This window comes from Jaculus jaculus, chromosome 7 (assembly GCF_020740685.1).
Source record: "Jaculus jaculus isolate mJacJac1 chromosome 7, mJacJac1.mat.Y.cur, whole genome shotgun sequence".
Classification (NCBI taxonomy): Eukaryota; Metazoa; Chordata; class Mammalia; order Rodentia; family Dipodidae; genus Jaculus; species Jaculus jaculus.
In genome coordinates, this window is record NC_059108.1 from 114,112,593 (window position 1) to 114,126,180 (window position 13,588).

General features: G+C 43.1%; 1 protein-coding gene across 2 annotated transcripts in view; it reads left to right on the forward strand.

Moving 5' to 3' along the window:
• Daam1 (dishevelled associated activator of morphogenesis 1) overlaps positions 1-13,588 on the forward strand; it is a 179,607-nt gene that overhangs the window by 146,660 nt on the left and 19,359 nt on the right. Inside the window, exons 16-18 of one of the 2 annotated variants that reach the window (XM_045154021.1) lie at positions 2,466-2,495; positions 3,602-3,708; positions 10,150-10,234. In XM_045154021.1, the coding sequence (XP_045009956.1) occupies positions 2,466-2,495; positions 3,602-3,708; positions 10,150-10,234 (222 nt within the window). The remainder of the gene's footprint in view (positions 1-2,465; positions 2,496-3,601; positions 3,709-10,149; positions 10,235-13,588) is intronic. The other variant, XM_004649229.2, reaches the window with a different exon arrangement.

Genomic DNA, 13,588 nt, shown 5'->3' on the forward strand with positions numbered 1-13,588 from the left:
TTCCAAATCCTAAGTCCTACACCAACCATCATCCAGAAAGACCGGATATCATCTTAATTGAAGCTAAATATAGGTGAATCTCTCCTATTTGTCCCACACTAATTAGAAGTAGCTGTTCATATTTCTCTCTGATTTAGGGAGGAACAAGTTTTCAAAAAGAACCTTACTTTAAATAGGCCTGCAAGCTGCGTTATTTTTAATACGCCTGACAAAACCCAAACACTTTGTAATTTTATATGCTGACTAGTAGGTTTTTAAACAAATGGGATTTTGCTAAAAATCATTTTATGTACTGAAAGTTTCATACAAGTCTATGAAAAATCATGAACTTTGATCACACTAACCCTTCTTGATCCCCCTCCCACTTATGCTGAACCCCTTCTTCCCAGCCAGTCTCCCTCACACTATAATGAATTTAATTAGGGTTGCTTGCGTGAGCATGAATGAGGGGTTATCTACTGGAGCATGGGCAACCTTCCAGAAGCTACACCACTGAGAAACTTGTCTCCCTCCCCTAGTAGCCACCAACTGCAAATAGCTAGGAGCAGAAAGAAGTGGAATTTGAGGCTAAAAAATAACCAAACCCTCCCATGGCAGTCTTTGTCCTCTCCTCTGGAAAGATAAACTATTCCACTTAGCTATTAACTGTCATGCTTACTGCTGCCAATGGTCACAAATGGAAAATCTTTACCAACTGTTTTACAATTCAGCCAAAAGAAAACATAGGGAAAAATTGGACTTGCCTGTTTGAAAGTTGAAATAACTGTCATAAGATAGCTCCTGAGCATTGAACTCATAAATGTGTATCAGATATTGCATAAAATGTTCCATGTACCCCTTTCTATTTAATCTTCAGAATGATCCCATTATACAGATAAAAAGACTGAGCCCTAAGATGTACACCCAGTAAATGACAGCTCCCTGATTCCGTAGCCTGTTTCTTTAGGGGTCAGAGCACTCAGTGACCTGACAGGACAAGGCTAGATGCACAATGAGTCACCAGGGAGCTTCACAGGAGTTTACTTGTTTAAAGTCCAAACAGTGACAGCAAGATATAAATTCAAGTAGTATTTTCTTTTTTAAAAGACAAAAATTCAAGGAGTTCATTTCACTGTAGTCTTTTCTGCCCTTGAAACCACAAACACAGGAGGACTCCTAAAGAGCCTCAGAGTAGAAACGCTGACTTACCACAGGTACAGAAGAAAGCTGAGCTCTCAGTTAAGAAAGGTTTCTTGTGGTTATCAACTTGCTTTTCCAAGTGCCATTCCAGAGCACTGGTCCTCCTTGTATAGGCGGAGCCAGCAGAGGATATGTTCTGTTCCCACCAGAAGAATTATGCAAAACAGCTCATCTGTGTAAAATCGGCTCTGGCAGTGCTGGTGGCACCAGGGAGACCTAAAGGAATCTGCTGAGCAAATGCTAGTTGTGCACGCTGTTGGCCCAAATGTTAGCGTGTGTTTTACACACTGAAGCTTTTGTTCATTTCAGAGTTGCAGAAAAACGCGCAAGCAAACTGCCACCTTCTTCTATCAATGAACTCCTTTCCTCTTCCTTCTTCCCGCCAAATCTTTTCTAAAACCTATTTTAAGAGCAAGCTATTGGCCTTGTATGCTCAAACAGCCCTAAGGTAATTGGGACAGGGCCACTGACAACTGCACCAATTGTTTCTTAATTGTTTGTGCTGCCTGTTCCCGCGCCTACCCACAGTACCTAGCCATGACCTGGACAATTCCTCCTCATCCAGTGTGGCCCAGGCAAGCCAAAAGTTTGGACGCCCCTGCTTCAAGGGTACTAAGAGTTTATGTTACTGACTTAGGCTACTTATTCTACTTAAAAAAAAAAATCATTCGTTATGATACAATAAGACAAGAGAGATTATTTCCACCAAAGGAAAGGCTCATTTTCTTTAGCACATCACAACGGGAATTGTGTATTCAACTTGATGGATTTAATTGACAGCCTCCTGTTTCAGGTGAAATTCAATGTGCTGGCTCTGGATGTAGCTGAGTGATGGAGTGCTTGAGTAGTATGTGCAAGGCCCTGGTTTGGATGCCCAGCACTGCACACGTGCGCGTGCACACACGCACGCGCACGCACACACGCACACACACACACATCATTTCGAATAAATGGGAGTTGCTGGTGACTTTAAAGAGCACTTGCTATTTTCCCAGCTTGAGCCCTTCTAAGCCCTTTTCTGAGTTTGATTTGCTACTGTCTAAACTTGTGTGCAGCAAACGTCATCAGTTGTCATTTTCTACCCTGGAAGCTTTGTACTGTGCTCTTCATTGTATCTTCAGCCAAACTGGCTTGTCATCATCTGCACAAGTCGATTGCAGGGCGTGCATCACCTCTTACCCACTCCACTCATTTCCTTGACCGCTTTGACCTTCCCCATTTGCTGCTGTGATTTCTGAACTGCATGTATCTGATTTGCCTTTTCCATGCCTCTGCCATGGCTGTAGGATTTCTTTGTGAACAGTAACTCCAAGCAGGTAAGAGAGCTACTACATAAACCTTCCTTAATGTAATTCCTTGGCTCATTGTAAGCTTGAGATGTCTTGCTTACCCTGTTGTGTGTAGACAGTATAATTCAATGCCTAGGTGTCTCCACCTTGTTTTCAACTCTTACGAACCAGCTAGAGGTGCGCCTGAACTCTCCGCAGAAAAGACATTTTCATTCGATCCCACCCGTGCTACTTCAAGTTGCCAGCTCCATTTTGCCTTTGTTTTCTAAACTGTTACATGGTTCCAAAGCTCTTTGGTTTCCTTATGCTTTCAGAATGCCACAATCCATTTTTAGTAGCTCCTAACCACTAATGAAATAAAACTTGCTACTTACCCAGCTAGTCTGTGTTCTCACCTTGAACTTTTTATATTATTTTACAATACCTCTGTGGTGCAGTTGACTCAAATAGTATCTTGCACATAATGTTTTGTGCCTATTCTACCATAATTATATCCAGACATCCATCCTGAATATACAATTAAAACCTGCATTAAATATGTTTAAATACTGAAGGGATGCCTTGAGATTCTCCCTCTTCACTATCCCCATGTCAGCCTCTGCTAATAAAAGATACTTTTGGCCTTGGGAACTTCGTGTTACACATGAGGACCTTTGGGAGGCTTTGTTCATCTCTCTCGAGTACTTGGGATTGCGGAAGAACCTGGGGGAAGTGAGCCCTGCAAGGGACCAGGCCAGTAATGGTGAGGCTCTGCTGAGCTTATTCATAGTGACAGTTTTCTGTCTGCTGTCCATAGGGATTTGAGGGACAAAAGCATAGCATCAGCCACTGATAATTTATGCACGCTTAGCATCTTCAACCTGGACATTCTTCCAAACAATGCTCTTTCAAATGTGGGTGGTCAGCGTTTCTGATTGTTTCCCTTTGTCAACTAGAGTGTCCGCTTTGTTTCAGTTCCAGCCCCGTGCCTTGTACTCCCTCGCTGTGTCAATCAACGTGGCCCATGTGTGTACATGGGCAGTGTGTGTGTGTGTGTGTGTGTGTGTGTGTAGAAAATGTGGAGGGAAAGTCCGTGTCTGAAGTCTTAAGTGTCCCTGTTTGACTTTGATGGATTTCTGTCCTGTTCTTTCCAGAAAGAAGCAGATGCCATTGATGACACGCTGAGTTCCAAGCTTAGAGTCAGAGAGCTGTCGGTGATTGATGGTCGGAGAGCTCAGAATTGCAACATCCTTCTGTCGAGGTACTGTCAGCATTCAATAAACATTTCTAGCGGGGCCAGCTTTTTTGTTCTGTGGCCCAGAACCATGTTGCTATTTCATTTTTGTTGCAACCTCCTGAAGAACAGGTCTTTGGGTCCCCTTCAGTTTAAGGTAAGAAGGACACTTTGGTGTCACTTTCCCTAACGTCATAATCAGAGCTAGATGCCAACTTTCTTAAGGTTTCATTTCCATAGACTTCTAAATTTGAGATTATCTTAAGTCAGTGTTTCCTACCCAGAAGCCTAGAAAGGAGCTTGACTTTTATTTACATTTCTTGGCTATAGAGACATTTTAGTCTGAGTAACACCGTCACAAAATCAGGGTTCAATCAGTCTGCAGCTCTTTATTTTTTTGCTAAGGTCACTTTATTTTATCTCAGTGTTATGTGATTTCATCTTCTTTTTGAGCATTCTTATTTTCAAAAGATATGTAAATCTCAAATCTCAGTGAAATGTTAATTTATCCAACTCAGTCTTGTTGAGAATCTTTCTCTTAGTTAGTGAACCATCACAGTCTTGGAACTTGAAAAGAAGGAAGGAAATTTGGGAGCCTGTATTCTGCTTGTAGCTTCAGGCCATATTGTCAAGATGTTCTCAGCATTCTAAGTAGCTTTTCTATTTCTGGAGCTGCTGCTTTTCTCTGAAAGGGACTTTCACATTAGGCAGAGATACCTAACATGGATGGGGTGTTCGAAGATGTAAGGAATGCTGAGTTGGGACTTCAAAAATGAGCAACCTCCTAGAAGGGCTGGTGTGTGCTCTGAGGCTGATAGTGACTCTCTGGGAGACAGTGAAGATAAAAAGTCAGTGTAACTGGTCATAGACTGACTTTCTTTGAACATGAACTGCTGCTGCTGGCTTTTCAGCATGATAGCTTGATTGCTGGTGAGATATATGTTACTTTAAGGAGCAAATTGTTTTTAAGTGAAAGAGAAATTGAGCCCCATTGAGGTCTCTGAATTGTAACGCAACTGGTAAGGTAACAGAAGCCATACTCCTCACGTCTCACTTCCGCTCTAGCTGGGAGCTGTGTATCTGGCTGGGTTTTGTGTTTATTCTCACATTTGCTCTGTGAGCTATACTTACATTAACTAAAATACCTATCTACCTTAAGAAGAGATGTTGAAAATGGACTGAAGGTATACTTTCCTTCATAGTGTATGCAATTTGTTTTGTTCCTTTTCTATAAATAACATTTTACAAAATATTTTATTTATTTATTTATGAGAACAAGTGTGCCAGGGCTACTTGCCCCTGCAAAATAAATAAATAAATCCTCACTGGAAAAAAAAAGACACATCCTGGGTGCCTTAGGATGTATCGCCACATAAGGTGACCTTGTGGTTTGATTATGAGATGTCCTCTGAATGCTCCTGTGTTGAATGAAGGCTTGGTCCCCAGGGAAGTGTTCAATATTGGGGGGTTTGGGAAGAAGCACTTCAGTAGCGAGTGCTTTAACCACACCGTCGGTGCGTTAGCTCATCAAGGGATTTCCAGGAGCTGATGGAAACAGTGGCAGGTGGGGTCTGGTTACAGGAAGTAGGCCAATGGCGGTACATCTTAGAAAGGCACATCTTGTCCCTGGGCCTTACTACTTCCCTGATGACATGAAGTAAACAGTGGCCTTGCCATGCCCACCCCACCATGATGATCTGCCTCACCACGGGCCCCCAGGGATGGGGCAGAGAGACCAGAGATTGAAACATACGTCTGTCTTCCATTTAGATGGTTTATGTCAGGTAGTTTATCACAATGGAGGAAAGCAAACTAATGCAGGTGATGACTGCCTCTTAAACTCAGGGCTAACTAGAGAAGAAAGATAGTGCTCATGAGAAGACATATAAGCAATTTAGGAGTTATACTGGTGTAACTGGAAGGACACTGGGAGCTCAGTCACATGAGAGAGGGGCTCTGGAAGGATTTACTGGACAAAGTGGGCCTCCGAGGGCAAGCCGCAATGGCGGGGATAGAGAACACAGGAAGGCAGCTCTGAGCTTGCATGGAGGAGCTAATGAAGAAAGCCCTGCTCTCCAGCAGAGGAGTATCATCGTTGATGGAAAGACACCTCGCAGGAAAGGCAGAGGTTGGCGTTTGGCTTTTATGTGGGCATGAGTCAGCATAGGGTCAGGTCATAACCTTCTCTTCTGTAAAAGAGAGATCATAGGCTTAGTAGCTTTGCTCTGGGCTTGTAGAATTGGTCTGGTGTGCCTGAAGCCCCTGTGGTTATTTGTGTAGTTAATGGCCACTTTATGTAGCCATGATATTTGGAAATGGTGCAGTTTGTTAAGGAAGAGAACACTGTTTGTTCTAATAAGACTTTAAGTTCAGCCTTGGGGTTTGCAGGATAAGGTAGAAGGACTCAAAACCTGGCTGCAGGGGAACCATCGGCCAGGAGTCTCTCTGTGTTGCCCAAGTGAGACCACGCGAGGGCGAGAACTGACAAAGAAACCTCAATAGGATTGGTAGCTCATGTTAGGCTTGGGGTGAAAGAAAAGAAATGCTTCAAAGATATTGTCCTACCCTCCATAGTCTTTCTTCTTTCCTGATTCTTTAATTCCCAAAAGCTGGCAAACCTCTCCACTTCCTCTCTTCCTAACTAGGGATTTGTTTTACAACAATCATTAGACCAGTGTCTGCAACAGTGAACGACTGTGGCACGTTTTCATGCTTGAATGTCCTTTAAAGCTTGTACTCATGTGCTGTAAACATTAGGTGACCCTTTGGTGAAGGAGGAGCTGCCACAAACTCATCTAGAGCCAAAAGCAGGGAGCTCTCTTCATGGCATTGTCTGGTCAGTAGGTAGCTGCAGCTTAAGTGACACAGGCCACTGGAAGAAGCCAGAGAGGAAGATAGGGAAGGTGGGAATTTGAATGGGGAGCTCCAGAGCACCAGGGCCTGTCAGACATGCAAGTGGGAGATTGCGTAGCCATGCACCTCAGAATGAGAAACTTAAGAACTTGCCTCATATCTGTTAGATTTGTCTGTTCAGTCCATGTGCTTCTCTCCCTGTGTGCATGTGGGTGACCTGAGGCAGTTCAAACTTCAGATTGTTCTACTCTATTCATGCAGACTTTCCCCTGACCAAAAAAAAAAAAAAAAAGGTAAAGGAAAAGAAATGAAATGAAACTTTGAGTCAGGTTTATACTATAAAACGACCTGTCTAAAGTGCAATTTTATGAAATGTTCTGTTATTTTTTTTTTTTTCACAGCAATCTACTTTTTAAAGTTGGGGGATTTGACCTAATCTATTGAAGCAGAGCTGATGTTGATCTAATCATCCACCTATATAGTTTATGTTAATTACACCTGGATGTTCCAATTCTCTCAGCCAGGCTTTGAAATACTTGAGTAGAGCACGGTAGAGTTAAATACTGTCTTAAGATGGCTGGTTTGTTTCCTGCCTTGAAAAGAAAGTTGAAATGAATGTCTCAAAAGTTGCCACCCTTCTGCACAACAGAACACTGCCAAGCTTTAAAAGCAATTAAAAGGCTGGAGCTGGTATGATCCTTAAATTACAAAGATAAAAGACTCATTCTGTGGGTGACAGGTGATACTGGGATCTCTGCAACCTATAGAACCATCGCAGAGCGTGGGGTACCCTTCTCTTCTTACTCCTAAGATAGGGTTTCCTGTTCTAATCCAACAGGCCACATGCATGGCCGTCTGTTGACAGGTAGATTTTCTTAAGTACTGTTCATTAAAGTCTCCCATCTCTTTGTGGGCTACATTAAGAGAAGCCAGAATTGTTTTCAATTAGAGCTAGTGTTTAGTCCGGATGGCCTCTGGGGGTTGAGGAGCATAAATATCTACAATTTCAAAAACAAGAAGTTCTGCACCCCATATGGGGAGCTAATGAATGCAAATCTGATACTTCAAGTATTGTTCTCACTCTGATTTTCAACCCCTTTTCTTTTAAATGCAAACCAGAGAGACTCAGCAAAAAATAGTTTCTTCAACTTGGTGTGAAAAGGACATAGCACTAATTGATTCTTTTTCTTATAAGCAGAACTCTTGTGACTATTATAGATGCTTCCAAGCTGGTTGGTTTTCATTAGTGGCAGTTTCAGTGTAACTCAGAGTTACCATGCGTTCCTTGGCCTTGTGTGACCACACTAGAGCTGGTGCTTACATCCGCTCAGGTTCCTTAGCGTCCAGGGCTACTCAGGGCTTTGACAATGGAGATGGTGGTGCTGAGTTTTTACTCCTGTTGTGTGCTTTACCCAGGCCAACCTAGCTAAGTTGTTCACTTAGTTGTGGAGGGTTTCTGTAATTATGTCCAGGTGATTGTGTTCATGAAACCATGCTTGTCCCACAAACAACTGAAACAGCCAGAGAAGTCTGCCAGGGGCAGCGTGGCTCTGCACAGTTTAGGAATGACAATAGCATCACAGCTAAGATGAGGGGATAAAACAGGGTATATTTGTCAACATAGACAGTGTAGCATTTTGCTTAGATGCTATATGTAGGTTTGAGAATGTGAAATAGAAGAGAATGATAATAATACAATAGATCTGTGTTCCTGCTGTGTCCTATTTATGGGCACCTAAGATCACATTCAACTTAAATGGCAGGGTGAGTTATCTTAACAAAATCACATCAATGTCTGAAAAGAAAAAGATACCCTGGAAGTGTCCGTAGTCAAGTCCAGCCCTGCAGCTGCTCCGTGGGGCTGGGTCTTAAGGGTTGAAGTGAGCGTGTATCTCACTCCCACGCCCAGTGCTGTCATACACGGGGGAGCTGGGGTGAGGTAGCAGCTATGAGAATACTGCTGGAAGGGAGCGTAATGACCACATTGTGCACGTTTAGCAGCACTTTTTCCGGCATGGAAGCCTCTGCCTGGGAGAGTACGTATCTAGTTGATCAAGCCCTTTCTATCTGTGGCCAGGAGCTGTGCTAAGCACTTCACGTGGATGGCTTCACTGATTTCCAGTATGTGTGCCCCAAATCCTTCTTTTTGATGTAGTTATTATCCCTATCTTACAAACAAGGAAACAGGACTTTTTTTTTTTTCCAAGATCTCACTGATCAGGAAATGTCAGAAATGAGACTGAGACCCTCTAACACCAAAGCTGACACTTTCAAATGTATCATACAACCTGCAAACATCGTCTGTAACTCTGCATGTTCGTGTCTTTTTCTCCAGTCTTGCCCTGATTCTTCTTAAAGAGCATAGGGTAGAAGGACAGGTGAAATGACGCTAAGATGTCCCCATAGTGGTAGGCCACAAGGAAGAGAAGAGAGGGCCTCACGTTCACAGATAGAACAAATGGCTGATCGTCCTGCCAGAACTGGTCGTGTGATGACGATTATTTGCCCCAGTTATGACTATTGTTGTATTGAATAGAAGCATATTTTCACAAACATATTTCAATTCCATGACCCTTGTAAAGTCCCAGTACAGTAGGAGGGACAAGGAATCTCAGAATCCAAAGCTGCTGGAGCCTGGTGTCTGGGGCTGTGGGGATTTGGTTCCCAAAAGCACAGAGAAGTCCCTGTGTTCTGGAACGGAGTGGGGTCGCGATGTCTAAAGTCTGCACAAATGACACTCGATAGTGCCTCATACTGTTCAGCTTGTCTGAGCACAGAATAAACATTTGAATGTAAACGTCAGGAAGCTTTTATCCTACTTAAAATATATCCCTAATTAAATTAGTAAATCATTTGAGCTTATATAAGACAGACAAGCAGAAAACAGTTTTGTGTTTTTGCATAAATTGTCCTTAATAAAATACTAACTAGGTAAGACAATACTTGTGTCTAGAGGAATGTTTGAGGCACACACTCCAGTCAGCTGAGATACGTGACACTACTGAGGTCACCTCTTGTGGTGGACCTTGAGCAAAGCATTTGGTATCTTGAACCTCAGTTTCTCCATCTATTAAAAGACCACCGCTGTTATTTTGATAATCAAAGAAAGTAATACCTGTGAAAATCCCTCAACTATGAAATTATGTATTTCATTTTGCATATTAACTGCTTTTCAACTCTCAGTCACATGTGATTTCTCATCTTATCAAACTCTATTTTTAACCTGATAGCCAACTTTAAATGCTTCTGACACAGAATCAGGTCAGGAGTTTTGTTTTCTCATCTCACCTATAATCGTGGCTACTGAACAAAGGAGGAAACCACTGAGCATTGTCCCTCTTTCTAATCTTCCTTGCCTTGAGCAGCTCGTGATGGAGCACAGCAGCCTTGTTCTGTATGTCCTGTTAGTATTACAAAGCCCTAAGAGAATGTTAAAGCTCAGAATCCTATTTTTAGTTTCAAAATCCTGTATTGTCAGGAAATCAGCTTTCACCAAGAGATTTTGAGGAAAACTCGACTTAAAAATCAGCAGCTGGTATAGCATGATGAGTTGTGGTAGATTTTTAACACGTACACCAATATTGTTAACACCAAAATATGATGTCCTTTCTGTAGGTTGAAATTATCCAATGATGAAATCAAACGAGCCATTCTAACAATGGATGAACAGGAAGATCTGCCCAAGGACATGTTGGAACAAGTGAGTTGACAGCTGACTTTCAATAGCTATAAGGATAATGGGAAACTCTGCTGTTGGTATAATAGATAATTTATACATCTCTGTATCAAGAAAGTTGAACCCAGCTCCCATGTGAAACTTCTATCATAGTTCCTAAGAATAGTAGGTAAGAAGGAAGGTCACAAGTTTGTCAAGGGCTTGGGACTCTGTTCCTAGAATTAAATTATTGTCTTAATATTACATATAGTCTACTATGAATACTATAGAAACTTGTGTTTCACAAGAATATTGAGAATCTCACCAGCACTGAGATTAAAAAAAAAAAAAACTACACCATGTAAACTGTTCATTGCTGAATATTAATACAGTTTACATCTTAGCTCATCATTCCCACAAGCACAAAACCACCATTAACCCCCCCACACACACACGCACACACTGTTAACCTATATTTAAATAATCATGTGTCATTAGCTCAGTGATCAACCTCTTAGGACTGAGACTTGTCTCTGCTCTTATAGGGTACCCTCTTCTGTCATAAATTCCAATAAATTCCAATTCCAGGGTTAGCATATTATATTTGCCCATAGCCAGCACTCATCTGTGTCCCTGGATAGAATTCTTTTCTGTGACCAAATCACCATTTGAATGTGGTGATCTGTTTCATCTTCATTTCATATTACTTTGTGTTATTCAACTAGTACATATTTAAAGGCTTGTCACCCATCTACACCTGACCCCTTGATCAGGACAGAAATTTTTCTGAGCTTTTGACAAGAGTTTTATAATGCTGTAAGGCTGTTCCATTTTCCTGTCTTTCATTCTTGGGACAGAATCAGATGTTGAGTGATCAGGTCAAGGGGTCCACATTTGTCAGAGTCAGGTCCACTGAGCATCATCAAGCATGATTCTGGGGTGAACATGAGGTCTTGTTTATAGGCATGGTTAGCTCCAAAGTATAGAAAATGGGGTTTTTATGGTGCTAATAGTGGTCCTGTGTGACAAGGCCACTTTTGGTAGAGTTCCCCCTGTGTTTTTCTTTGAGGTTTCATGCCTCCCACAGCTATGTAGAAGGCTGCAGACAGAGCAGGGAAAAGCAATACATGTGGCCTAAGCTCTCAAATGGAACCACAGCTGAAGTTGTCCTGGATGAAAATCCTTACACCCACCAATAGAATTTTTCTTACCCTCCTTTCTTGAAAAGTTTAATTTATAAATAGTTAATGGCTCTGTCCTCAAATCTCCCATGATGCTCTATAGACAGAGTGCATAAATGTAGTCCTCCTTTCTTGAGTATGTCTGGCTCCCCACACACTATCCCTTACTCCACGCCATCTAAGCAGAGCCTCTGTCCATGGAGAATGGAGCCAGTGGCCCCAGCTCTCCTTGGCCCTCCCTAGCTTCCAGGTGACCCTGCCTTCAAGTCAGGAGCACAGAATGAAAAACTGTGTGCAAAGCTGCTAGGATCCTCTGTCTTTAGCCCACACCGACTAGGTCATATGTTTAAAATTCCACAAGATCTGTTTACTGTGAAACTGCATCCAGAAAATTCTTCCTTGAGGGAAAGGATTCCAGAACCTTGCCAAAAGGCCTTGGAGTGCAAATAAGACACACTCCAAATAAACACAAGTAAGAAAAGCTGTCCACTGATGCGGTGGCCAAGAAGGACATTTTTGACCTGGTCTCTCCTGATAATTCTGTGAGCGTCTTGCTCTCTGCTCGGCTCCCACGCTCTTTCTGTTCTTTCTCCAATTGCGTCTCCTCTGTGCTCAGTTCCTCCTCACGCAGGTCTGTCTTGGCATCTCGGTGCTCCTGCCTGTGCTTTGCTGCACAGCCATGCTCACTCTGCCATCTATCTGCTGCTGGTGGCTGCTGAGTTTGGGTCATGGATGACATTTATAAGTTCCCATTCCCTGGTGTTTTTCTGACTACTCTTCTCACAAACCATCCACACACCGCACACACCGTGCATCGCTCCCCTCTGCTTGGAGAGGGCCCGAGCCTTATGCACCCCTTCGTGTGATCTTGTAAGTAACAAGACTCATGGTGGTTGTGTTTCTCTGATCACGGCCTAGTAGGCTCAGCCCATCTAGTTGAGGTTATGGGCTTGGCAAATCTATGAAAGGATACCTGAGACTAGGACTGAGTTTCTTGCCCAGAAGGTAAAAATACAAATTTAAAGGGGAAAAGAGGGCTGGAGAGATGGCTTAGCGGTTAAGCGCTTGCCTGTGAGGCCTAAGGACCCCAGTTCGAGGCTCGATTCCCCAGGACCCACGTTAGCCAGATGCACAAGGGGGCGCATGCATCTGTAGTTCGTTTGCAGTGGCTGGAAGCCCTGGCGCACCCATTCCCTTTCTATCTGTCTCTTTCTTTCCCTCTCTCTCTGTCACTCTCAAATAAAGAAATAAAAAAAAAATGACAAAAAGATATTAAAAATATTAAAGGGGAAAAGGACAAACCCTTTTCTTTATCTTCTTCTCTCATCTCCTTGTTCTAACACCTTCCTTCTCTCCCTGTTCTGAAGAAGAGCAAGAAGGTTCATGTCCTGCCCAGTGTCACTGTTTGAACACGGGAACAGAAATGGTAGGAACTAACCTGACACCAGAGTATGAATTCCTGACACCAGCTTTCATCTCTGCTTCCTTCCATACTTTCAGGAAAAGGGACTTGCCCCGTGTCCCATCACATCTGTCTAGCCAGGTACCCAGCTGGGTTGACCTCCCCTCCCATAAATCTTCAACGTCACTTCTCAAATCTGAACTGACCAAATTCCCAGCCTTTAAAACACACACACACACACACACACACACACACAGAGAGAGAGAGAGAGAGAGAGAGAGAGAGAGAGAGACTTCTCTCTTCCTGACAGTAGAGGCTCCCGAAAGCTTGTCCACACTCACCTGTTTCCTCTTCATCAGCCCACTGCAGTCGTCTTCAGCTCCCTTAAACTGCTCTTGCTGAGGCCACTTTGCAGTCCTTATCTTTCTTGATTTTGGGTGGCATTTGACACAAGTGACCACTTATACCCATGATGAAGCAGTCTTTCCGTGGCCCCGTGACTCCACGCAGACCTCTCTGACGTAGCCGCCAGTGCCTCCTTGTAAGGTTCTTCTTGTGTTCATCCTATGAGCCCTGGTTTTCTCTAGCCCTGTTTCTTGTTCCCTTGCTTATCTCATTCCCATGCATGCCCGAGGTAGCCTTCCTGTTATAATACGGGCCTCCAAATACCAATACGGGCCTCCAAAGCTCCTGACCCTTTTGCCTACTGGACGTCACTGCCTGGTTCTCAGTCAAAACATTAAACTCATCCTCTTCTCCCTGCCCAACCTCTAGCCTTCTCTTCCAGTTTCCCTGCGACATCTCCTCCCACCCTCG